Raw genomic sequence first — 24,358 nt, 5'->3', positions numbered from 1 at the left:
CCCTGATTCCTCAGCTTGTGAGCAATAGTTGGATTGCTTAAGGACAGCATATTATAGGTCATGATACAGGAATATAAAAAAAGTCATAGAAAGTACAAACGTAAAGATCTCTACTTGGAAGGTGAGTGCTGACCATAGGCTCATGCAGGTGCCAGTCTGATGATGTTATGCCTTCTGGCTCTAACAGCCAGGATAGGTAACGTGTAAACTTTGTGGAGAGGTCTCTGCCAGAGAAATGCACCTTTCATTAAAGGCCTGCTAAGCTCTCTTTTATAATGCAGTGGAAAACACCAAGTCCCAGTGATGCAGCTGATGGTTTTTTTCCCCCCCACTTGATTACAAGCCGTTATTTTGGAAGCTTCAGTGAGGCTTCTATGCTGCTATGATTTTCTTATTAAAAGTAAACTGCAAAAATATGTTAGCCATTCCCATTTTGTAGTTCAGTAACTTTTTTTTTTTTTTGTGCTCACTCCCTCTTTTGCAAAATTTTGTTCTTTTACAGTGCATTTCCCTGCTCCTTTGTGGGAACTGGTAAGATTTTTCAGCACCAAAACATAGATCATGCCTCAATGAGTCTGACAGTGTCATGGTCAGCTGTATATATCACCAAGTAGAAACAGTTACTCAGAAATGTTATGTCAGTGATGATTCTTAGATGTGAGCATGACCACGTTTCAGCTGGGTTTAACACCTGCCAGCCGATGACTTTGTCTCTGCTGGGAAAGATCTTCCGGGGGGAGCTGATGCCTGGATTCTAGTCAAGGTTCAGGGATTCGGGAGCCTACATCTATTTAAGTGACTCGGAGATTTATCCAAATGAGTCTTGCCGTCTTACAAGTGGGAATAGAAAGGCAAAAGGCCATGCCCCAGGCAATACGTAGCATTAACTTTCTAATGGAAAGGGTAAGAGTTCAGCTGTTCCAGGTCTCTTGTGCTGCTGCTTGTTCCCTTGTTGCTGTCTTGACAACGGGATCTTGAGGGCTAATCAGTCAGTTGTGTTAGTGGAGCAAAAACTTTGAAAGTAATGAATGTAAATGTATGCACCGAGGTCTTCTTGCAGTCAAAATGTTATGCTTTTAATTGTAACTTTGAATGTCAAATATTTAGAGATTTGAAGCTACAGCTGGATGTTAAAAGCTCAGTAAATATCAAAGTAACAAGTCATTTTCATCTACCTGTTTTTGAAAAGCAATTAGAAAAATCTGAATTATTTTAAAAAAGGAAGGAAATTCAGAGCACAAACTCATCAAGGGTGACCTGTAGACACAACTGGTGGAGATTTTGAATAATACATGTTTATTGCATCTGTTGGCTTAACTGGTACTTCAAATATCCAGACTAGAAAGCAGGAAATGAATGCTGAGTCTTTTAATCAAAACTGTCTCAAAGTAGAAGAAAAGATCACAGGGGTAGTAAAAGCGTTATCCACATCAAAACTATATTGAAAGTGGGAACTGGAGGGCTCAAGGGTATCGATAATGGGATATATATCTGTATGATATAAATGTATACATGCATACACGCACACAAAGCTTTTTAACTTAATGCAGGGCTGAAAATGAGTTGAATGAATGAAAATGAATGAAAATTATTGAGGTCCATTCACATGACTGTTTGTGCTAATTGGCACTTGGAAAGAGACTGAAGCTTGCTTCTCCCCTCACTTAGGCTGCTGTATCTTTACCAACATCTGTTTGTCATGGTGCTTTTGTAAGTAAATAAATGGTTGGAGAATTTCCACTTGCTGGTGGCACTGGGAGAATTCGTCACACTCAGAGGAAGGTAGCTGGTGGGGCTGGGTACCCTCATCTTTCCAAGATGCCAAAATAAACCCTGGCACTGGTTGAGGCGGTGCTAAATGGAGGGTCCTGGCTCAGTTTTTCTTGCGAGTCTGCGACTCGCCCTCTAGTGACAAAGACACCGTTTGCTGCCTGTTTGGGAAAAGCCGTGAAGCTGAGAAAATTATTGCCCACCTCTTTGTCATGATCAATTAAAGAAGTATTATGGGGCCATTTTAAAAAAACAGCAAATGTATAATAATTTTTATACATTTTAAAAGTGTGAATTGCACTGTTATGCCCCAATCTGACAACCCCCCAAAAAAGCTGGTGAGAAAAGTGCCTGATTTATTACAATCATCTGGATCAGAGGAACTGCACAGTAAATTCCTCCTGCCTAAGAACTGAAATGTATCTTAGTTTGAAACGTGGAAGAAAAAATGTTTCTGTGCCTGACAGTGTTCTTAAAAATGGTTTTTCTGCAGTGATGGTGCTTCTTTAGGACCAGTAGATGTGTTTGTATATTAACTTAGATAAATCACAGGTAGAGGTGTCCATTTTCTAAGAAAAACATTTGCTGATAAATTAATGTCCCCAAGCTGAAACACAGCATAGCTGTTGTGGAAAGAGTATCCCTGAAGAAATAAAACTGCATTTAGCGAAGTGGTACATATTATATATATTTTAGTATTTACTCAGGCAGTTGCTTAAATTTAGTATTCATTTACATATAAACCAGAGCGCAACACCGACTCAGATCCAATCTGTGCTTTGTGACATAAACGTATGGAGATAAAGGCTGCAAAGGTTGTAATTGTGTGCTTGCTCCCTATTCATTCTCCGATCTTTTGTCCGTGTCTGTTTTCCAGTAGGTGATCTTCAAAGCAACTGTTACGGTGCACATCTTATTTTCTCAGTGCTAATTCTCTCTGCCCGTGCAGTCTTTTTATCATGTGCAGATCACTGATGCTGCATTATGATAAGAGAATATAATTTTTATTCCTTAAGTAGGTTGTCAGGGAAACTTGCTACCAGGCCTATTTATATTTATATATTGCAAGATGCTTTAGCCACTGTGTATGAAGGAACTGGGAATTCAGAGATATTTTGATTTTCTATATGTGATTAGCTTTGCTGAAAAGAAGCAGAAGCATTTGACTTGGCAAATACCATAACATTGTTCCAAAATCAAATAAATTAATCCCATTTTCTTCACTCTGAAAAACTGCATATTGTTTGGAATATATGCAGTTCCTGCCTTCTTGTCTTCAGTATGAATCGTCGCAGAGACAATGGATTATCATAGGGTATTGAGCAACTCTAATTGCCTATTAATCTTCAGCTTTAGAGGGAAGAAGGATGAAGTCTATGGGCCTGTCCTACCAGAAGTGGAATGCTTTGGACTTGAACTAGAAACAGGTGTACACATGAGCTTCATAATGGTGATGGGGGTGGTCCTTATGATGGTAAAGGCTTTGCTAGGCTGGAGCTAGAGTGCAAGACATAAGCTTAAATGAGTTGAAGTCTTGGAAAAAAAATATTTTGAATCAGCTGAAATTCATAGGTTGCGTTTTGCTAATGGTTAGTAGCAGAAGTGCTCGTTGCATTTATACAAAGTCCAGACATCAATGAAAAAATGAAAAACTCATTCATTGGACTGGTCAGAGCCTAATTTGTAGTCCCCTGTGAGAGAGTTATTTCTTCTTTTGTCCTGAAGAGATATGCAAACTCTGATTTATTAGATATGTGTCAGATGGCTCAGCTGTGAAAACTGTCCAGCAGAAATGCTCTGGTATGCAAAAAATCTTGTTGTGGTCAATTGTCTCAGCACCTACAACAATGACGTACATCACGTAGGCTTGGCTGGCCCCTGCACTGTGCCATGTGGGGTGCTCCTAGCTCAGAAGGGCTGGCAGGTAGTTTTGTGGGTATTGCAGTTGCCGCATTTGTAAAGTGGCTGTGGCACAAATAAGCACTGTCGGGTGGGAATGGCTGCCCTGCTCAGAGATTGCCTGCACCCCAGAGGACTTGGGGGTGTCTTGCCTTGACTGAATGAAGACAAAGCCGTGAAGGTTTACCAAGTTCACAGTTACAGAGAATATCAAAGAAAAATAGCAAAACATACATTCTTTATTGTGTATAAAAGGCTGAGGCCTCCTCAGTTTCTGCTTTCCTGAGAGGAAACTTGCACTTGCTGCCGTGTACGAAATTGCTTTCATGGTTCATCCTGCTCCCTGCGAGCAGCAGAGCGGCAGCACTGAGTGGTAGGTAGGGCTGTGGCTGCCTGGCAGAGCCGCTTTGTGCAGCACAGGGCTCTCGGGGATGTGCCTTCTGCAGGACGGTGGCTGTGAGGCATATTTTTGCTCCTTTCTGCCAAAGAACAGGTGGCCTTTAAAGATACAAATGTACCCCTAGAAACAATTTTGATAAGGGCACGACTCTGAATCCCTTGGCTTCTGTGGTTGAGGTCAGTGGCAACTGGATTGGGACCTGGGTCTGGAGGCAATGTTTCTGCTAGGCACCTTCATGTTTTTTAAAGAGGTGTTTCTTCCTCCACCTCTTTCAACGTCTGGAAATCTATTGATAGATCACAGCCAGGAGTACATCTTTCCTTACATTCTTTTCAAGCTTGGTTCATTGGCTCATGTATGAATTTTGCCATCTTGAGTGGATATTTTTGGCTTTCCTAACCTCCCTCCCCCCTTCCTTTTAAAGAAACTTCTAATTTTAATTTGGAAAAAATCTTTAATTTTGCATGCTGACTGTCTGGGAGCATATGGATCTTTAATACCCTTCACAACATGACTGTTCATATTTATAAAGTAAATTAGGAGAACTTCAAAGGAGGTGTTGCTGCTTTTTATGTCAATAACAAGTTTTATTTTCTAAACTTGTTGAGAGTGTATTTACATAACAGAAGCGTGCAACTTCCCAGGAGTTCCTGGGGCCTAATAGGGTAGTGCTACATTGCTTTCCAGTTTCTGGAGGGCTTCTCCCTGTTTGAAATGCCTGTATTTTCCTGTAAGAGCCCTTGCACTGTTGACAAGCTGTCAGTGTAGCCTTCTTGCACTGGCAAATCTCAAAGGCCTCTACAAAGCTGGCCACAGTGGAGCAATGCCACCCTCAGACAAGGTGGGTGGAGGAGAGTTTAGGGAAAAGCTTAGCACAGACATGATCTAAGATGATAGCAATCCTGCAGGTGTTTTACGTCAGTATATACGCAAAGTATTTGGCCTGAGCACTCCATCCATTGCAGAGGCACTGGGCTCGGGATGCCCTTTGCGCAAATTGTGGTGGCAACAGCTCTGCTATAGACTGCACGCTGCCTGAGTCATCCATCCCATCTCCTCCAAGCCAGCATGTGGATATGTTCCTCTTGCTGTCTCCAGCTGTGTGGGTAGCTGGTTGTGCCAGCCTGAGTTTCGGGCACAGGTGATCGATCCGAAGCTAGCACGTTCCCAACAACCTGGACAGATTTATCTGTAATAGGATAACCAGTCTCTGTTTCAGCATTTCTGATGTGTCCGTCTCTGTAGGTCCAGGCATCGCAGGGTACGATGCTCACAGTGGTTCCTCTTTGGATAATATCTGTGGGTTGTCTTTTCTGCATCAGGGAGCGGAAAGGAAAATCCGAGACGAAGAGAGGAAGCAGAACAGGAAGAAAGGCAAAGGCCAGGCATCCCAAGCCTCGTGTAATAACTGTGAGTAAGAGAGGCCTTTCTGGTTTGGGGCTAAGTCACACTTAACATGCCTCCTTTCATAACCATGTTGCTTTGTGATCCTCCTAGCAGCTGAAGGGAAGTTGAGTGCACTCCCTCTGCAAAAAAAGAGCGATATCACCTTCTTCAAAACAATGGCTGACCTGGATTCCCAGCCAGTTCTCTTCATACCGGATGTTCACTTTGGAAACCTACAAAGAACTGGACAGGTAGGAAATGATAATGAGATGAGCCGGTGCCCACCTGCCATCTGGCTGGCTGTGCTCTGAGACAGGTTTTAGGAAAATAAATCACTGTTCCTGGGGGCCACTTGTTTCAGCTCTCGTTTTGGTAAATGCACCTCTTGGTGAGTCACTTAAAAAAGACCTTAAAAGAGACAAGTGCCTTTCCGAGTTCTGGGTGCGAAAAAGGAGTTTATACTTCATTAACAACTGACTGGTTTGTGTTTGTTATGGTTTTGCCATTCTTTTCCTAGGAAGAAAGAATGGAACAAATAGTCAAGAATTTTGAAATAGAAGGTTGATTTGTGACTGAAAGAAAGTCTGGTTTTGAATGTGCTATTTGGCTTAATGAAATGAAGTGCCACCTTGCGGTAGCAGAGATCCCTCTCCCTGTGACAACTGAAAACAAAGACCAAGCTCTTACATGTGTAAGGAGGTCAAGAGTAAACACCACTGCCCATTTTCTGTCGGCATCACCTAGAGATCTGGAATTCCTTAGAAGAAAATATTTTCACTCTACAAAGTAAAAATGTATCATGCTAGTGTTAATATTTGGTATTGACAGTCATTATCACCAGTAAATGAGAGGAAGTCTTTGCTGAATTGGCTCTTTTAAGACCTACTTTATTACTTGCTGGGAAACTGCAAACCTGAAATAGAGGGTCAGCTCTGACAATTTTTTGAATATGAACCTGTTATTTATTAACATCTCAGTGAGCAGAATGAGACCTTTATGCATGTGTTTATAAAGACAAATAGTAGATGAGGAAATTTTATATGCATCTTGCTGCAAAATATTAAAATAATGAAGATTAAATGACACGGAGTGTTAGAATTGTCATTTATTTTAAAGCAGTGAGAATTGTGGTAGAGCAAAGCACAAAGAGCGCAGACATTGCAATCACAGCTGTCACTGACTTACTCTCCAAAATTGGAAAGACACCCACTCACATATCAGTGCTGGGTACCTTCTGTCCTCATGGCTTTCAAACCAGAATGTGGATTTGTTTCAAAACAGGAGAAGGTGGAAGCATTCCTTAGTATATGTAATCCTGTAAATAATTTTCTAAACTAACTGGAAGATACCCCAGTTTGCTAGCTCTTAGGCAATGTTCAGCCCTGTCTTTTACTGCTGTATAGGTTGCAGTATCGGCATTCTTGCTATCCTGAACTTTTCAATTGTTTTGTGTATTACTTAATGTAAGAATGATTTATTATGACAATAATTTATTATTTATGACAGTATTATTACGAAGGTGTAGCCACTTTCAAGTCCTGGTCATAGAATGAGTTACAGACCTCAGCTGCGCACACACACACCTCTGAGCTATTTTCATTGTACAGGTTCAGAAGTGAACCTCTCCCAGTGAGAGCTGAGTGTGCTCTGAGTCTTGCCAGCACAAGTGCTGGAAACCTGCCCAAGATGCTTTGCTCTGCCCCAGCAGAACGCAGGGCTCTGGTGCCCTGCCTTTGCCCCATGCTTGCACAGTAACTCAGCAGCTAGAATGCTGGTATGCTTGTTGGTGCGGACCTGTGGTGCAGGCACCTTGTGAGGAATTTGGCTGACTGTTCTGTAAAGCCTTTGACAACAGACTGTGATTTTATACCTCCCCTGCTACTGTTAGCTGCATTTGCTGCTGTTGTAAATTTGGTCCCAGTGACTGTGAGCTATACTGATTTACACGAAACAATGGTCTGGACTTGAGCTTCTGTCCACAGCCTGTGCAAAAAAGTTCAGCTGTACCATTAGTAATTGTATTTCCATTAGGCCTGTAGTTTAATGTTGGTCTTTAAAGTTTAATTAGATTTTCAGACAGTATTAAATACATACAAAAGCTTGTGAGTGTTGTGGCTTAAATTGTATTAGGGGTAATTTAGGTGAGTAGTGATCTGATTTAAAGGATTGTAAAATAATTGGGAAAATGATATTAACCAGGGGAGAGGGCAATGTCTGTCAAAATGCTTTGATACATTTCCACTAGATGATATTCAACAGCAGTTTTTCTAAGCCACACTTTTTCCAGATCACAATTAGAACCAGAGGTGTTTGTGTTTTATAGAAGGAAAAGGATATAGAAGGATTTTTAACAGATGAAAAACTGCAAACCACTTGTTGTCTTTTCTCCCTTTTGAAGTTATTCTGTTAAGCAGGTGTCTGAGTTTTGGGAATAATTGTGTTTTTTCCACCCTTCTAGGTTTACTATAATACAGATGATGAGAGAGAAGGGTAAGACATTTATTGTTTCACAAGCTTTGCAGTTAGCAGTTCAAACTCATAGAAAGCAGGCACAAAACACGAAATCAGATAAAACTAATCCCCTTTCTCCCCCTTCTCTCATGTTCTTCCATTGCTAATGGTAGGGGAATAATACATAGAACTGATAGAGGGAGGTTTATTTTATGGTAACTTTCTTTTCCTTCATGTGAACTGGCTGCTTTTTATATCTATTGTTTATTACATTTCCAAGTAAAACAGTTTAAAGAGCCATAAGGTTCAGTACAGGGACAGGACAATATATTTGACAATATATTTGACAAAGTGCCTTTTATATATGTAAGGGTTCTCAAATAATTTAAAACCCAGAAATTTTTTAATGAAGCACTGAACTTCACTGCATTCCTGGAAGCTGTTTAGCAGTGCACATGTGTGTATGCGACAAATACAGGAACTGCAGAGGGAATGCCCAAGCGCCAGAAGAGAAAGGCAGAAAGAGAATGGGAGATCCTGGGAAGGGGGAAGGTTGGAAATGGGAGCACCCCCTATCTGGCTTTGGAGGGACTGGAATAATTGCAGAAAGTCCCTAAAATAGTTAGAGAGGTCATGAAATAAGGGCTTTAATATGTGTGGCTGAAGTTCAGCCAGTATTAACTGTAATGTGTGCAAGCCCCATACTTTTATAAGTTGCTTGAATCCCAAGCGAGCACCCTCAAATCTGAGAGTTTGGAGTAAGACAACTGCACTCATGTAAGCCTGCAAAAAGTGGCCTGTGGTAGGGAGTGGCCAGGCACCTGCAGCTAACATTGACTTGAAAACACAAGGCCCTTTTTGGTTCTTTTATGAAGCTAATGTTCTTCATAAGGCTCAAGGTGGAATTTGAGAAACAAAGGGGTTTATTGCAGCAAGCACATTGGCTTCAGTTCTCTCCTCCAAGACTAAAAGGAGACACCGAGTCCTGCCAAAGCTGTGCCAAGGGGAGTGGGCAGCCGTAGTGCCTTCAGCCCTCAGCTTCCCCGGCGGAGCATGTTGCTGCTTTGGGCTGGATCTGGCCCAGCACGTTATTCCTTTTGAACTTGCTGGCTTGTATGGTCTTGGATTTTAGAAATATTGCTGGTGTTTCCTGAGGCTGTCTCCTTGACCCCAAAGAGGAGGTGAATCAATGTGTAAACGTGGGTTCAGCTCCTTACTTAGCTGTTTCTTCCTCCCCACCCCTCTTCCCTCAATATTTAAACAGTTAAGGGCCTTTGGGATTTTCAAAATAGTACGTAACATTGGAGCATATTTTCCTGTCACCTGTCCCAGCCAGTCAGTCTGGGCAATTTGAGAGGCCTGGAGAGTTCAGATAAGCATCAAAAGCTAAATCCTTGCAGTTTCTGGTCTGGTGCTACTTGAGTAGCTAGTGGGGTTTTTGCCAGAGTACAAAGCGAGTCATGACTGTTGCTGTTGTATCCTCTCCTGGTGGGAGCACAGTTTTACTGTGACATGGTCCCTGTTGTGTGTTTTCTAGTAGCAGTGTCCTGGTTAAAAGGATGTTCCGGCCTGTGGAGGAGGAGTTTGGTCCATCCCCTTTGAAACAAATGAAAGAAGAAGGCCTGAAAAGAGGTAACAGTCAATTCTTAGCAGTTAAAAATAATGCTGTGGGACTCATGCCCTCAAGCTGGGAAGGGCAGGTGTGGCTCGGACCAAGTCAGTTGTTTGATGCTGGTGCAAATGTGGGGTAAATGGGAGAAGAGATCATTACACCTGCCAGTATACAAGGAGGCATTTTAACAAATGCTTGTAATGACTTAAAAGCAGAAAAGAAAGAAAGGACTGTGCTATCTCAAGAAGGGATCAGGACACAAGTGTGTATAAAATATAAAAAAGCTGGAAAGTTTCTTGATCCTTGGCCAAGCTACATAGTTCATAAATGTTCCAGTAGCAAATCTGTGGTTGTCTATTTTTAACTTTTGCTCATCTTTTCTGTTCTGGCTGGGATCACAAGCAAATATGCAAGATGCACTGGGTCAAATACAGAGACCTTACACAGGCAAGCTCCTGCTGATTGCAGACTTAGATTAGCCTGAATAAAATCTCAGAAATTTCCTACACTATTAGAAATATAAGGCATGGAGAGACATCTTCCAGCAGACCTAACTGAATTGTTTAAGAGTTTGTTTGCCTTAACTGTTTTTACTGCCCTGAGTGAATATTATTGCAGTCGCGTTTCATATGCTATACCAGTCTAACTCCTGTTTTCCAGTCTGCTACAGTGAAGCTTAAGTTGAGTAACATTGAAGCAGCGGTTTAGGCAGAGCTGTTAAACTTTGCACTGAAGGTAAGGATGAGCAGATGGTGGTTTTGTACACAAAATCTGCTTTGTATACAGTCACTTCCAGTGCAGAGCTATAGGTGATAACTTCCTACACTGCCACAGTTAGACACCCTGGAGAATATTTGTCATTCCTTCAGTCTCATGAGTTCTGTCATGTAAGTTTATTGGAGGCTCCAGGGGTCTGACCAACTTACATAACTCAAACTTGCAAATGTTTTGAGGTTCACCCATCAATTTGTGAGACAGCAAAGCAACAAGGTACAGAAGTGAGCTCAATTGTTCTTAGCTGCAGCATTTGTTAAGACTCATTTGAGCTTATAGAAACAACTTCCCATGAGCCTGCATTTGCAAAGATTCTCTGTTAGTTGGAGTGGTGTGCTTGAACCAGGGGAAGCATAGAAGATTACAGGATAGAGACTGATATCTTCCTGGAATAAATGTGAACATATTCTTCTTTTAATTAAATCTTCAATTAATTGTGTGAGGTCAGCACTGACCACAAACTTGCATCTGGTTGACTCAAGGCCTTGACCAAATTCACATTATCAGGGCTCCATCAAGCAGAAGGGGACAGCCACAAGGGCTACATAAAGAACTGTCATTTCCTGCAGTTTCACCTGGGTTTCCCAGCTGGAAGCCTGGAGAGTTGCCTGCAAGGAGGTATTGGTTTGCTTTGATTATTCCTGTCCTTTGCTGTGGTAAGTTGTTTTAATATCGTCCAGGACTTGCAACCATTTCAAGGGGACGATATGAAATACAAAAAAAAGTTTTTCAACTGGTGGCAAAACTATGTTAAATAATTAAATCCAGGAGAGGCACGGAACCAGAGAAGCTGGAGGATGCTCTTTTCACATCCCCTTCCTGTTCAGTGTTTCTTGCAACTTGGACTATGCTGGCTGGAGGCCAAGCCTCTTCCAGCGTGGCCTTTGCTCTGGTGAACTTCCTGCCATCGGGAACTCTGCATCTAGGATTGTGCCGATGGAGCACAGCTCAGCTGAATCTTACTGTCTTTGCCACAGAAGTCACTGGGTATGAAAATGTTCTGCCGTTTTTCCCAGGCTTAGCCATACTAGAAGCTTTTTTTCTCCCAGATTTATTTGGTACAGCAGAATCAATAACTCCTAGAGAGCAGGTATAGATGGGGCACTGGTGTAATGTTTGAGAGCGAGCAGGTCTGATATGTGAAAATATGCATTAAAAGCAATGTAATCCCAAGGCGGCTCATTATCAGAGCAGTGCAGGTAAGTAGCACCCAGTGAGGGGTCCAAGCCCAGCTGAAGAACTGAAGTGACAGTGTGTGGCCTCACCTCTGCCTGATGGACATAATTGTAATACTGTCTGGTGGAAGCAAAAGTATTAAGGGGCAGCCTTCAAGAGAACAGGTCTGAAGGGGTTTGCAAACCATTGGTAAAACAAGGTTCATATTCTCACACAGGTAGCTGCGTCTTTGTGAATTATTCTTTCATCTCCTTGACCTCTAAGGGAGGTGCAAGTGCCCAACACAGAAACGTAAAGTAAGTTAATCTGTACCAAGTGTGCAGCACAGCTAGTTACTTGGCTAGACTTGCTACTTTTTCCTGTTTTGAGTTCGCAGTAACAGTTTTCAAATCACTTTCCCTTTCAGATTTCATAGGGAGTTTCCCATTAATTATAAATCCAGCAGCTGTGTTACGGATCAGGGAGATTTCCAGTCCTGTAGTTCTCAGCTTGAAGAAATTCATGTTTTTGTCTAGCTTTTGTCTCTCAGGAAAGTCATGTTAAACTACTCTGAAACATTTTGGATTCATAACAATGTCGTGGTTTAACACAGCCAGCAGCTAAGCACCATGCAGCCACTCCCTCACTCCCCGCCACTCCCAGAGGAATGGGGAGGAGAATTGGGGAAAAAAGGTAAAACTCATGGGTTGAGATAAGAATGGTTTAATAAATAAAGTAAAATGTAATACTAGTAATAATAGTAATGAACTATAATAATAATTGTAATGCAAAGGAATATAACAAAAAAAAAAGAGGGGAAAAAAACAAAAAAAAAAAAAAGGAAAAAAAACCCCAGTGATGCACAATGCAATTGCTCACCACCCGCTGACCGATGCCTGAGCAGCGATCCACCCCTCCCAGCCAACTCCCTCGTGTTTATATAATGAGCACAACGTTCTATGGTATGGAACATCCCTTTGGCTAGTTCGGGTCAGCTGCCCCGGCTCTGCTCCCTCCCAGCTTCTTGCACACCTGCCTGCTGGCAGAGCATGGGAGACTGAAAAGTCCTTGGCTTAAGATAAGCGCTACTTAGCAACAACTAAAACATCAGAGTGTTATCAACAGTATTCTCACACTAAATCCAAAACACAGCACTGTACCAGCTACTAAGAAGAAAAATAACTCTATCCCAGCCAAAACCAGGGCAAACAATCAGGGTTTTGTGAACCATCCCTGTGGAGGACAGCATTCACTCTGTCACCTAGGGAATTTGTGCCTGGGCAATTAGTGAAAACTCCAAATGTGGGAAAGGAGAGCCAGGTCACAGCTACCAGCCATTCTTTCCTTGATTAAAATGTGCCATCATTGCTCATAGGGTGTCAGTCGGAGTACCGATGATGCTTGTGCTCAGACCTTCATAGTGGCCCAAGTCTTACTGTCCCATCATGTCCTTAGTTTCATTTTTGCCACATGTCTGTTGCTTGTCTTCTGCCTTGGCAGATTTGCCAATGGAGAGCCAAGCTGTTAACACTTTTAAAAGAGGTATCTAACATTGTTCTTCTGCATTCACACTAAAATCCTGAGTTCAGTGGCGTGGCTTCTAAAAATCTCCCAGCTGCAACAACCTCCCTTGCCCAAGATAAATTTGAATTTATCCTTTAGCTTCCAGTCAAAAATAGATCATTGCCTGGTACAAGATTCTCCCCCCCGCAATATTGCAATCTGTACTATTAAAGTGAGCCCATCTAGATGCCATGAATATGGTGACAGTAGGATCAGAGGGCAGAAGTACGAGTTGTGTCACATCATTGCAGTCATGGCTTGGCATTCAGCGGCAATGCTGCTGAGCCCAGTGGAGCTTTTGCAGCCCCTTTCCCTCCGCCCTGGCTGTGCCTCCTGCTGCGGGCCAGCCGGCCTTCTCTCTGCGGTTATACCAGCACAAAGGCTTGTGGGGCTGCATTGTATGCTGGAGCATGGACCTGATCTGTCTGAAGAACAGGTCAGAAAAAAGGGTTGTTTTTTCACTCACATCTGCTGTTTGAGAGAGTTCATCATCCGGGAAGATTCATTGAGACGGGCCAGAGTAACAGAGCATAAGGGCAGGGATGAGACAGGGGCTTCTTAAGGCATCACTGTCACCAGAAGTCATTTATGGAAAAGTGCCCTAGTGAATCAAAGCCAGGATTTTCACACCTGTCAGGGGAAAGAAAAAAACAACAACCCCCCATATGTTTACTAATCCTGGCTCTCTGTGTGTATAGTAGTGATTCAAGTTCCCCGTTATCCTTGTAAAGGATCCTTCATTCAGCATAATGTTGCCTGACATGTCAAGCACAACAGAGAGATTTAAAGCTCAGCACTTGGACTGTATAATGTCCCTAACTTTAACCTCGGACCGAGTGATTTTTCCTCCTTTCAGATATGTTTGTAATTATTAAGGCTGGCAGAGATCTAGATGTTTGAAAAGCCAGGAGTTACAGGACAGGCCCTCTAGTCACAAGAAGAGAATTACTGAATTAATAGAAGTGTTAGTACAGGTAAAATTAGCACTTTGAGTGAGTGCTTGCTTATGCAAGTAAACATGGCAAACCCAATAAAGTTTAACTACTGATGTGGATTTTTTTTGTTCTCTTATATTCTGACGGTTATTTAGGTTATGACCCAGAGTTATCTCAGCTTCTAAGTCCTTTAAAAGGACACTCTCAGGTCCCAAAGAATTACCAAAACGTAGGTGAAAAGGATGTGGCTCTGAGTGCCTGCGGTAGCAGTTCTGTGGCTCATACTTCTGAATTAAAGATGCAAAAAACCACCATTGTCCTGCACGTCTGGTTTGTAGACCAAGACAAGGGACTAATCTGCCCATGTTTTAAATCTTTTTTCAATCATTTCAACACCTGGGCAAAGAATTCTCTGCAAATGGGCCTGAGTCCACCCTGCTACAGTCTTGACCTGCGAATTAGCTTCCAAACAATTGCTTCTGTATGAAAAATACCATCATCTCTGTTGGTTCATCTGCAAGTCATCTGTTGAGTTACCTGGTGAAGATATCTTTTGGATGACAAGGATTAGCAGTTTCAAAAGATATCTTTTTCTGTCTACCAAAAAAAAAAAAAAGATGATTACCAATGTAGTTTGTCACACAGACATAAAACACCTAACAGTGCATGTGTATTTGTACCTAACGTGCAGCACTGCTATTTGAAAAGGCAGTTTATTTAGGGAACAAAATAAATTGCTAAACATCTTATTTAACCTGCTACTCTATCAGTCACGTGAGATGATGCCTAAAACACTTCTCTAGTGTTTATGTTTATTCGCTTTGTAGCTGTCTGCTTTGCTTTTGCCGTGTAACAGCAAGTTTCCTCCTTTTACCTGCACAAGTCAGAGAGGGGAGACGAGCTAGAGAGGGCAGGGCACTGCGCCTGTGAACCACTGAGACCTGGCAGGACATCTGAGGGAGGAAGAGGAGATTTTCAGGAGCACAAATGGCATTTGGGTACCTGAGCAGGGGTGGGCACGCAGGTAGATGCCTGCCTGCCAGCTGCGCTTTTGAATGTCTTCCCTGTAAAGTCTCAAATGACTTTGGACTCGTTCTTTCCAGTGTTTATTTTTAGACTGGCCAGGCCAATTTGCAGTCATCTGCATGGTAATGTCAGAGAGAACTACTTCTTTTGTTGATTTTGCTCTTAAAGGCTCAGCTAAAGGCAACCAGATTTGCCTTTTCTGAATGTCCTTTCGCGGCCTTTTGGATGAAGCCTGGAGAGGTGCAAGCTGAGACACAGGTTTAGGAAGACCTAGCTTGTGTGTTTTGTCCTATGGCCTAGGGACAGGGCCCTGGTGCTTTTTAGCTTCTCTTATGTCAGTAGATGGAGGTTTACATTCTTGAAGATACAGATTCCTCACATTAAATTAAATTTGCTGAATTTTCTTTGTGTGTTTTCAAAGCAACTATGATGTGTCTTCCATGTCTAGATCACTGATGATATAAGAGTACTTTTTTTTTTAAGTGCAAAACATCTTCAGCACTTCACTTTATCTGTCGTGGATTAATATTTGTTTTTCTACTCAGCGTGGGGTGTTTCATCTGTTCAATTGACTGAACCTGCTCCAAGTTTGACTTTTTTTCTGTTTCAGTGCTTTTGTATGTGAGGAAGGAGACAGATGAGGTGTTTGATGCTTTGATGCTGAAATCACCCACAGTAAAGGGGCTAATGGAAGCAGTAAGTATCCGATGTCCTCACGTTGTTTGTCTTTCTTGGCAAGAAAATCTTGAGGCTTTCAATGTATTATCGAGATAAAACATAATATAAAGATGAAGTTATTCTCCATGTATTATTAAGATAAAACATAATATAAAGATGAAGTTATTCTCAAATACATTTAAAGCATTTCATAAAGGCTTTCTGGAGCACACCTCTGAAATGCTGGCATGTTCCAAGTTCAGTGCTGTCAGCAGGTTGCTGGGATTAAATAGTGTTGCAGAGCTGATTTATTGGAGACCTGAGCCTTGAGGAATGGCGGTAATTAACCAGTGTCACGGAAGCAGAGAGGTGCAGGCTCCATTTTCTGAAATGCTTCTCTCTGAACTGATGATTGAAAGCCTGTTGAATCTTCTCCTGTAATGCCGAGTGGTGTGTTCACAGCCATCTTTTAAAGAAGAGGCCCAAGGATGCACTGTTTCCGTGTGAATTTCATACGGCTTTTGTGCAATTGCTGTTCCAGCATATAAGAGGCAGTTGCTGAGCCAATGCAGAGTAGTCATTCATACCTCCTGTCTCAAATTCCTTCCCTAGCCCTCACTCCCAGAGTGACCTACCTACCAGCCTGCCTCTTTGCTGCTTCTTTGACTTGAGTTCTTGCTTGTTACCAATTAGCTGTGATCATGAGTGGCTATTTCCACATTTAATCCTGTTTATATGAGCTGATGGCTAGTAGATCTGTGAAATTTGGTGAGGGAAGAGTTAAGAAGCAACCACGTGTCTCACTGTTTTGGTGGGGGGACTAATGTGAGATTGACACGTGGGACGCTGAGTTGATTTCCAGCCTTGGTTACATGTAGGAGAGAAGATGGGAATGGATGAAAGTGTCCCTAGAGAGCTCAGCTGAGTGCTAAAAGTGTGTATATTCATGCCCTCATAAAACTGTCACAGTGTCTTGTTGCATGTACCAGACACTTCAAATGCAGTAAAGATGGAGTTATTTGGTCAATATTTGGCCAGTAGCAGAAAGCAAAAATAGATTTGTGGGTTAGTGAAGTTTAAAGCACCTATTCAGATCAGGGTTTCTCTGAGGAGAGTCAGCTGCGTTCTAAGGATGTCCTAACTGTGCTTTTGCCGATACTGTTTGTTAGCTGTGACTGCAGCTCAGTTGTTAGGCAGAACACACATGTATAATAAAAGCCAGACTTCACTTGAAGAGTCTGCAGTCTGATTCATGATAAGCTGTAACACGATTTCATCTTGTCTTTGTATGGAAGTTAAAAGTATGTTATAATCCTTCTATAACCCTTCAAGCTAACATGAATATTTTATCTCCGGTAGTCTGTGCCTCTCCATGCCTGTTCTCCAGCCACTGTATAACGTAAAAACAAAGCTGGTGCAGAAGCAGGAAAGGTTTCTGCATACCTCTGTCAGTACAGCTGCTGACTCAGTGGCATGTTTTCGGCACCAGAGAAATCTGATCTGTTGTAAAATGTCCCAGTTCATTGGAAGGAACACGTTCAGAAAATTTTAATTCTCTTTGGTAGGATATTGTGGATAAATCAATGCCAAAAAGCTGTCAAACTGCATATTCTTAAATACTCTGTCTCAGATCTGGGGCTCTATAATATTCAGAGCCTCAGTTTCTAAGTTCTTAGTACTAGAGTTTAGAATTGAGCATTTAGGATGTGTGTAATTACAAAATTACATGATTTGCTGAAACGACTGTAGAGAGAGAAAGGCAGCACCAATGATCCTGAATCATACCCTCCTTCTGTGTTTATGGATTTTACTTTTTTTTTTTTGTTAATCACTATTACTGGTCTGTGGCTTTCTCCTAATTTTGCATGATTAATGATACTGTTTTCTCAGATAATATGTTTATTTTATTCTCTCATATACCCCCATTCCAAATGAACAATTAGATTCCTTCTCAGATTTCTTTCTTCTGGCAAATATGTAGAGGTCTCAGGTTTCAGAGATACAGTACATCTCAGAAAGTGATGCAAATGTTTCGTTTTTAAGATGTTTGCATCCTACACTAGTCAGTCTTGATCAACAGAAAATAGTGAAACAATTGCCCATCACAAAACATCACACATATGTGGTGACTGACCAGCTCTAAATCCTGCTCTCAGCCTGATTCAAAGTCAGGTTAATTCTGGATCTCAGTAGGTACCCCAGTCTTACATTGTGCAGAATCACATATTTATTCAAATTACAGAAGATGATCTAAATTGGGAAATTCAAGCATCTCCCAAAGTGTTTCTAAAATTAAAAGCTAACAGCTGAGCTCGATAGAGCTTGCTTAGACCAAAGTTTATTACATACCTGTCTATGTATGTGTCCTTCCAACCAATGTAGGGCAACAGACTGGACCATTCCATAGAAATAAGTTGGCAAAGATGTTTTCCTACGTGCCTCGACCAGCCCAGATACTGCCCTTTCTGTCTTCCTGACTCCAGCAGAGAAAGCATTTCTGGTGGTTTGTGCAATCAGATATGTCCTACAGACAAACTTGCCATGCCAGGGGACTGCAGCCCAAAGGGACAGCCAGACTGTTATTTCAGTGCCACTCTGAAGGCTGTCCCACTGCTTCAGGCATCCTAAGGGAAGGAAAGAATTCTCTGCTCATAAGATTGAAAAATAGACAATGGAGATGATAAAGGAAAATATTCTTCCAAATAAAGATATCTTTTTAAAATTTATTGTAGCCTGCTTGGGGTCAGGTGAGAAATCCTGTTGTTTTATATGCAAGTTGGCAGTAGTGGTGGTCCCTCTGAGTTGGCAACAAACGTGTTTCAGAAGAGGGTGTTAAGTGAGATGCCCTAGCAGATGCTGGCTCTCTGCTTTCTCAGATTCTGCAGCAGGACTTAGCACATTTGCACTGGAGACTTGTTTTCTGAGCCTGTGAGGGGGAGGCTCTCCCATACTGCCACTTTGAGCCTTGCTTCCACAGCTCACCGTTTGGTATAATTGGTTGAATCCTTAGGGGTTCCTGAGAAATGTGCTTATTCAGTCAGCTGGAAGTCTTTCGCAAAGCTCACTAATCCCTGCATGTTATATAAATCCTACACCTGTCATAGGCAGTGTGACAGGCAAGGCTTTCTCAGCCCTACCTCTCATAGCTTATGTAGGAAGTGGTGTCCCAGAGTCCCAAACCACTTTGAGCAGCATTTGGAATGCGTGAGTGTTAGGTATCCCAAATATCCTAGGGAAGTTTTACGCTGGAATGTGCAGAATGCTGTATATTAGCTGCTATTAAACCTCCTGGGTACAGGAATGTTTCTCCCTGCTTGTTTATTTGTATGGAGTCAGTGAAAAGTGTCTTCAAGTGTACTGATCTTTACAATATCACTAGGCTTCAGAGTTAACAACCCAGAGAGGAAGATATATTGTTTCCTCATGTTCACACAGTTGTGACATTTTCTGCAGTTTCAGGTTGCAGTTTTTCTCTGATGCCTGTTAGGAAGAATTTTTTCAACAATCTGATGAAATGGAGCCATTTTTATTATTGCTTTACATGAAAGCTTAAATTTAGGCGTACACCAAAACCATAGATACAAAAGTTCAGCACCAGATTGCTTATCTGACGTCATTCTATTCATGGTAAGCAAAGCTAGAGGGTAAGAAAGAATAAAAGGAGAACAGGAAAGTTTGTCTGAGAGCTTCTCTAAGACAGTCAACATTTGCCCTCACAGTGTGGCACCTGGGTACTGCAGAGGAGTCACCAGCCTCAGGGCAGGCAGCTGTCCTCCATGGGCAGCACAGGATGAGGCATCAAAGGAAGGGAGACTTGGAAAGATGGTGGTAGACAGGGGTAGTGTGAGTGAGGGGCAAGGTGTGGGTACCTACACAAGTGCTTCTGGCCAGAGGTAGGGGATTCCTTCTACTGGGGATCCTGCCCATGGATCCTCCCTTCGATTTATGTGTGTAGGCTGGGTCAGGCATTCACAAAGGCTAGGTGGGGCAGCCTGTCCTGTCTGTGACGGAGAGTAGCTGGAATAGATTGGGACATCCCACACATGGATATGGCAAACCCTGGATTCGAATCACCCTTGTTCTGCCCTATTTGGAGCAAAGACTTGAACTTGCTCCAGATAAGCTGAGTATATTATAGAACTTCCTTGTAGGATGCATTTCCACCCTGTGCATGTGGTTACATAGCTTTTCCGTAGGCTACACAGAGCCTTTTGCATAGGCTACTTAGAGCTCAGAGTGAAAAAGATTGGTTTTATAGTCCGATAGTGAGGATGCTTGTGTGAGATGTAAGACAAGTTGGGTGAAGCCTCTCTTCTCATAAATGTACAGAGTGGGCTGCTCCCCACAGCAGGGGGAGTGTGACCGTACGGCATATGAGCTTGTGCAGCCTTGATGCTGAATTAGGCCTCTCTCAAGGCAGGCGAGAACATGGAACCAGGACTACCATCAGTATCTCCAGCACCATATCCAAAAGGGCAGTGAAACACGCTGGTGCGAGTAAAACTGAAGTAGCAAATACAAGCCACAATTTAATTTGTATTTTGTTCTCTGCTAGGTGCAAAACTTAGGGAGTGGATGGGTCTAGCGTACCTTATCAGTTACTCCTTATTTACAACCTCCCCTTTCTGTTAGCCACAGAGGTACGCTGTGGTCAGAGGAAACTGTTTGCAGTGTAAAAGAAGCTTTATTGGTTCTTCAAAATCTTGGACTCATGCTATACTTTTTAAGTACAAAGTTGTATCTTAGGTAAGATGACAGTTATACAAGTATAGGTGATGTAGGCAAGTATAGGCTAATTAACTCTCTCTCTTAGAGAATGCTGGCTCTCTGGACAGGAGCCATGCTTGGGGTTCAACTTGTGGCTGTTTGAATCTGTCCTTGATGCTGAGTTTATCCATTGCTTGCTTTCCATTTTCTATTTCATGATAATTGCTTTAATTTACTTCTCTAAAATACCACTTTTTCTCAACAGAAGTCTGAACGCAAACACAAAGAAAGGATTTTACAGTGACTGATGTTTGGCAGTCTTTAAATGGATTTTTAATTGTGCATTTCAGTTCTCTAATGCAGAAGATAAATAGTCAGCTATTTAGCTGCAAATTCATTTCACCTGGGAAGAGCAGGAAACTTACTCTGGTTGGCAGTAGAGTATCACAGGACATTAATCACTGACAAAAAGTCATTTTTCTGTAATTATTTTGCCTTTTGGGACAATCCTCTTCTAAAGTATGAGCTGTGACACTTATTCCCTCAAAGAAGAGTCGTAATTTGGAAAGGAAACCTGGCTCAGACGGAGGGCTCAGGGACACCATCTCCATGAGCACACCACAGGCTCACTGCAGAATGGACATCCAAAGAAGTTACTAAAACACTGCTGCAAAGCGATGCCAAAGCATCCCAGTGAAGTGCTTGTTAGTGTTGGTAATTTGTCAGCTAAGTAGTTCTTCCTTCAAAAGCTTTCCTATATTTTCTGCTTTATCATTTGAGTGGCTGGCAAGAGGCTTATTTTAGAAGTCCTGTACCTTGTTAACACACTTCTCTGCGGCATCTCGTTATCTGTACACTTAGATGATGTTTTGTGAGCCAAATAGTGTTCTCATTTTGCCACCCTAGTAGCTAGACTGAGTCACCTCCCCAACAATACAGAAGCTTTCTAATCCTGTGTGTAGCATGTTTGTAGCCCTCCCACGATAAAAGGTACCTTGAAGATACTTTTCATACAAAAGAAGTACCATGGAGGGTCCTGTTAGCTTAACAAACCTTGAAATGCCATTGAGAAACAGAAATGTGCACATTTTTTTTGTTGATCCATCAATCCATCAGCTCTTGTTGTGTTGCTACTCATCTGCCTTCTGCCTGGTGGAAGAAGCCTTTGCTTCCATGAGCCCAGAAAATCAGAATAAGAAACGGCAGAAAGGCGGCTGATCAGATTGAAATTCCCTGGTAAAATCTAAAGCTGGGAAGAGTGTTGACTCCTTGAGCAGAGCGGTAGGAGATGCTGAGGCAGTTTTGATGACTCACACCCTATGAAAACTATAGTCTCCAAGTTTCTGGATGGAAACGATTGTATTTTTTTGATCAAGATGTTTAGGATTATTCCTCCCCAAATCATCCTTAAATAAGCTATGGTATGGTATGGCGAGTGACTTTTCTGTATAGCTATCTGATCAAAGTTTGCAGAGATGGTGTTTTAATGCCTTAAGTGAGAGGTGTTAATTTCATATTTCTCATTAGTCTTTAATGATATTTCTTTTATTTTTATGATTTCAGATCTCTGAGAAATATGGGCTGCCAGTTGAAAAGATTGCAAAACTTTATAAGAAGAGCAAAAAGGGGTAAGTAAACTAACTAGGGGCTATTGCAGGATCCTTTAGAAGTACTCAGAGATCCCAACTATTCTTGGGGCCTCATGATGCTACGCTTGAAATCTTAATGTCTATGGAGACAGCAAGGAGGAAACGTGAATCTCCAGTCTGTGTCTGACCAGTATTCATAGGCTTACTGTGAAGAAACAGAGTTTGTGTTTGGAAAATGTATTTGGATAAAGTCTGTTTTGTAGACTATATGCTTAATAACATCGTGGAGCGCTAACATGGGAGAGGTGCAGCCTTTGCTGTGATAGTGGTGTAGAGTTTCCCTGCAGTGTTAGGAAGAAGTAGGCCACTGTCTGAATCTGAAAGACAGGCAGGCAGTGTTTGCTGTAGGGGTTTCAGCTGAGTAAATTTAGACATGAGCATCACAGCTGTGGTTTTAGAATAGCTAGGCTACTACTGCTTGCCATAAATCTAAATCTAAATCTCTCTACTTTAACTTTTTTTATTTCTAAATAACCACAATATTGTAGTGATATAATTTTAAATCAGTCATTTAGTTCTCTTTAGCTTTTCAGAAGACAGGTGAGACTTCTCATGTTTTGCTTCTTTCTAACACTGTTTCCAAGTGATATGTTTGTTGGAAGAAACACTTTACGGTAAAGAGTGAGGAAAACACTCATATACACTTCTAATAGTTGTTGTCGATATTCTCACATGCAAGCTGAGTTCTAGGCCTGTGAGCTGTGTGCAAAGCACAAATTACACTGCTTCCCTGTGTTAGCGACTCACACCGCAGAGGTGCAGCAGCTCACGTGGCATGGCTGATGAGTAGCACAGAGGTGTACATGCGGGAGCCAACACCAGGCATGGGAAGCACCAGCTAGCTGGGTCTGCCAGGGATCTGGAGTGCAGCTCACCTTGTAGGCAGCTTAAGTGGGTTAACATCCCAGCCTGGCATGTCTCTTACCTTAACTGCTTTGGCAAGGAGCAGCTTCTAATCCAAAGACTATAAGGGACTATGGGGCAGATCTTGATGATGATTCCCACTATTGTCCCTGTGCTGGCATGTGCTGGAGTCTGTTTTTGCACTGTAGTGAAGCGACACATGCAGTGGAGTGCATAGCTTTCCCTTTCAGTGTCCTGGTACATAAAAATATTGATTTTTGCCTTTGTCACCAGTATCTTGGTAAACATGGATGACAACATTATTGAGCACTACTCCAATGAGGACACGTTCATCCTGCACATGGAGAGCATGGTCGAAGGCTTCAAGATCACACTGACAGAGATCTAGCCTCAGGCAGAGCCTTTTTGTAAGGAACCACAGCATTTCATCCTTCTTGGAAAGCAGATTCCCTGGGAACTTGACAGACATTGATCAGAGAAACTGTTACAAGACTGCTTTGAAAATACTGTCCATTCTGCACATGTGCACCCACTGCATATAGACTTGGGTTTGTCAAGCACAAGGCCACTCATGTTAACCTGGTCCCTTATTTATTGTTCCCCACTCTCTAGTGTACAAGCAGTTACCAGCCCCCAGATTTGTAACCAGATGACCCACTGCAAATGTGAAATGCAGCATTTTAATCCATACTTTAGTGTGGATGAGCTCATTCTAAAACATGTTAGGGAACCGTGCTGGTCTAGTTTCAGAAATCTGGTGTAAATCACTTTACCAGTAGTTCTCTCTGTCATTGCTAAAAAAAACGGTGCAGTGCTAAAGATGGGGAAAGTGGCTGACAGAGTTCACTTGCTCAGACTGATCCATATCTCTCTATAGTGTATAGTCTTGCCAAATACCTCTGGTAGTTCTCAGCACGTAGCAATGAGGACTTGTAAGTAAAGCATTCAGCTACAAATGTCACTTGTAAGTAAATGGTAAAGAAACCATTTTAACCTTGTATATAATGTTTATAATATGCAATAATATATTTTAACTACTGTATGTGGGCATGTTTACTGCCACTATGTTTTTGTATGTATTGGGTTTAGGTTTTAACAGAATCTTTCCTAGAGGATTAGATTGCTGCAATCTGTTAAGGAGTGTGTACTGAGAAGCTGATAACTGCATCTGCACTCATCTGCTCCACCCTTGCCCCAGCCAGTTTTATACTGAAATATTGGAGCAAACCGTGCTGCAGGGTCTGGAGTGCTCTGGCACAACGGGACCCACCTTAGGTGCCCAAGTCCCAGCTGTAGGTACCGGAGTGTCCCATCCAGCTGTCACCAAATCCAAGAGGCACCATGTGCCTGCTGCCTGGTATGCCTAGAGGTACAGAAGGGACTTCTGCCTGTTCTGTTGAGGAAGCGGAGGCTCTCAAAGTGGGTTTTTCTCAATGCTGTGGAGGGAAAGGTGCTTTCCGCAGCAGCCTGCTCATTAAAGCATTCCTCTAGACTGTAAGAAACAGGACTT

At 42.2% G+C, this 24,358-nt stretch overlaps 1 protein-coding gene across 3 annotated transcripts in view; it reads left to right on the top strand.

Annotated features, from left to right (window-relative positions):
• GRHL2 (grainyhead like transcription factor 2) overlaps positions 1 to 23,236 on the top strand; it is a 66,145-nt gene extending 42,909 nt beyond the window's left edge. For 2 of the 3 annotated variants that reach the window (XM_050891691.1, XM_050891689.1), the window contains exons 10-16: positions 5,392 to 5,479; positions 5,567 to 5,706; positions 7,914 to 7,945; positions 9,444 to 9,538; positions 15,582 to 15,667; positions 21,899 to 21,963; positions 23,122 to 23,236. In XM_050891691.1, the coding sequence (XP_050747648.1) occupies positions 5,392 to 5,479; positions 5,567 to 5,706; positions 7,914 to 7,945; positions 9,444 to 9,538; positions 15,582 to 15,667; positions 21,899 to 21,963; positions 23,122 to 23,236 (621 nt within the window). The remainder of the gene's footprint in view (positions 1 to 5,391; positions 5,480 to 5,566; positions 5,707 to 7,913; positions 7,946 to 9,443; positions 9,539 to 15,581; positions 15,668 to 21,898; positions 21,964 to 23,121) is intronic. The other variant, XM_050891690.1, reaches the window with a different exon arrangement.
• The last annotated feature ends 1,122 nt before the right edge of the window (positions 23,237 to 24,358 follow it).

The sequence above is a fragment of the Gymnogyps californianus genome, chromosome 2 (genome assembly GCF_018139145.2).
Source record: "Gymnogyps californianus isolate 813 chromosome 2, ASM1813914v2, whole genome shotgun sequence".
Taxonomy (NCBI): Eukaryota; Metazoa; Chordata; class Aves; order Accipitriformes; family Cathartidae; genus Gymnogyps; species Gymnogyps californianus.
Note: the sequence above shows the minus strand (reverse complement) of the source record. Positions and strands in the feature narration are given on the sequence as shown.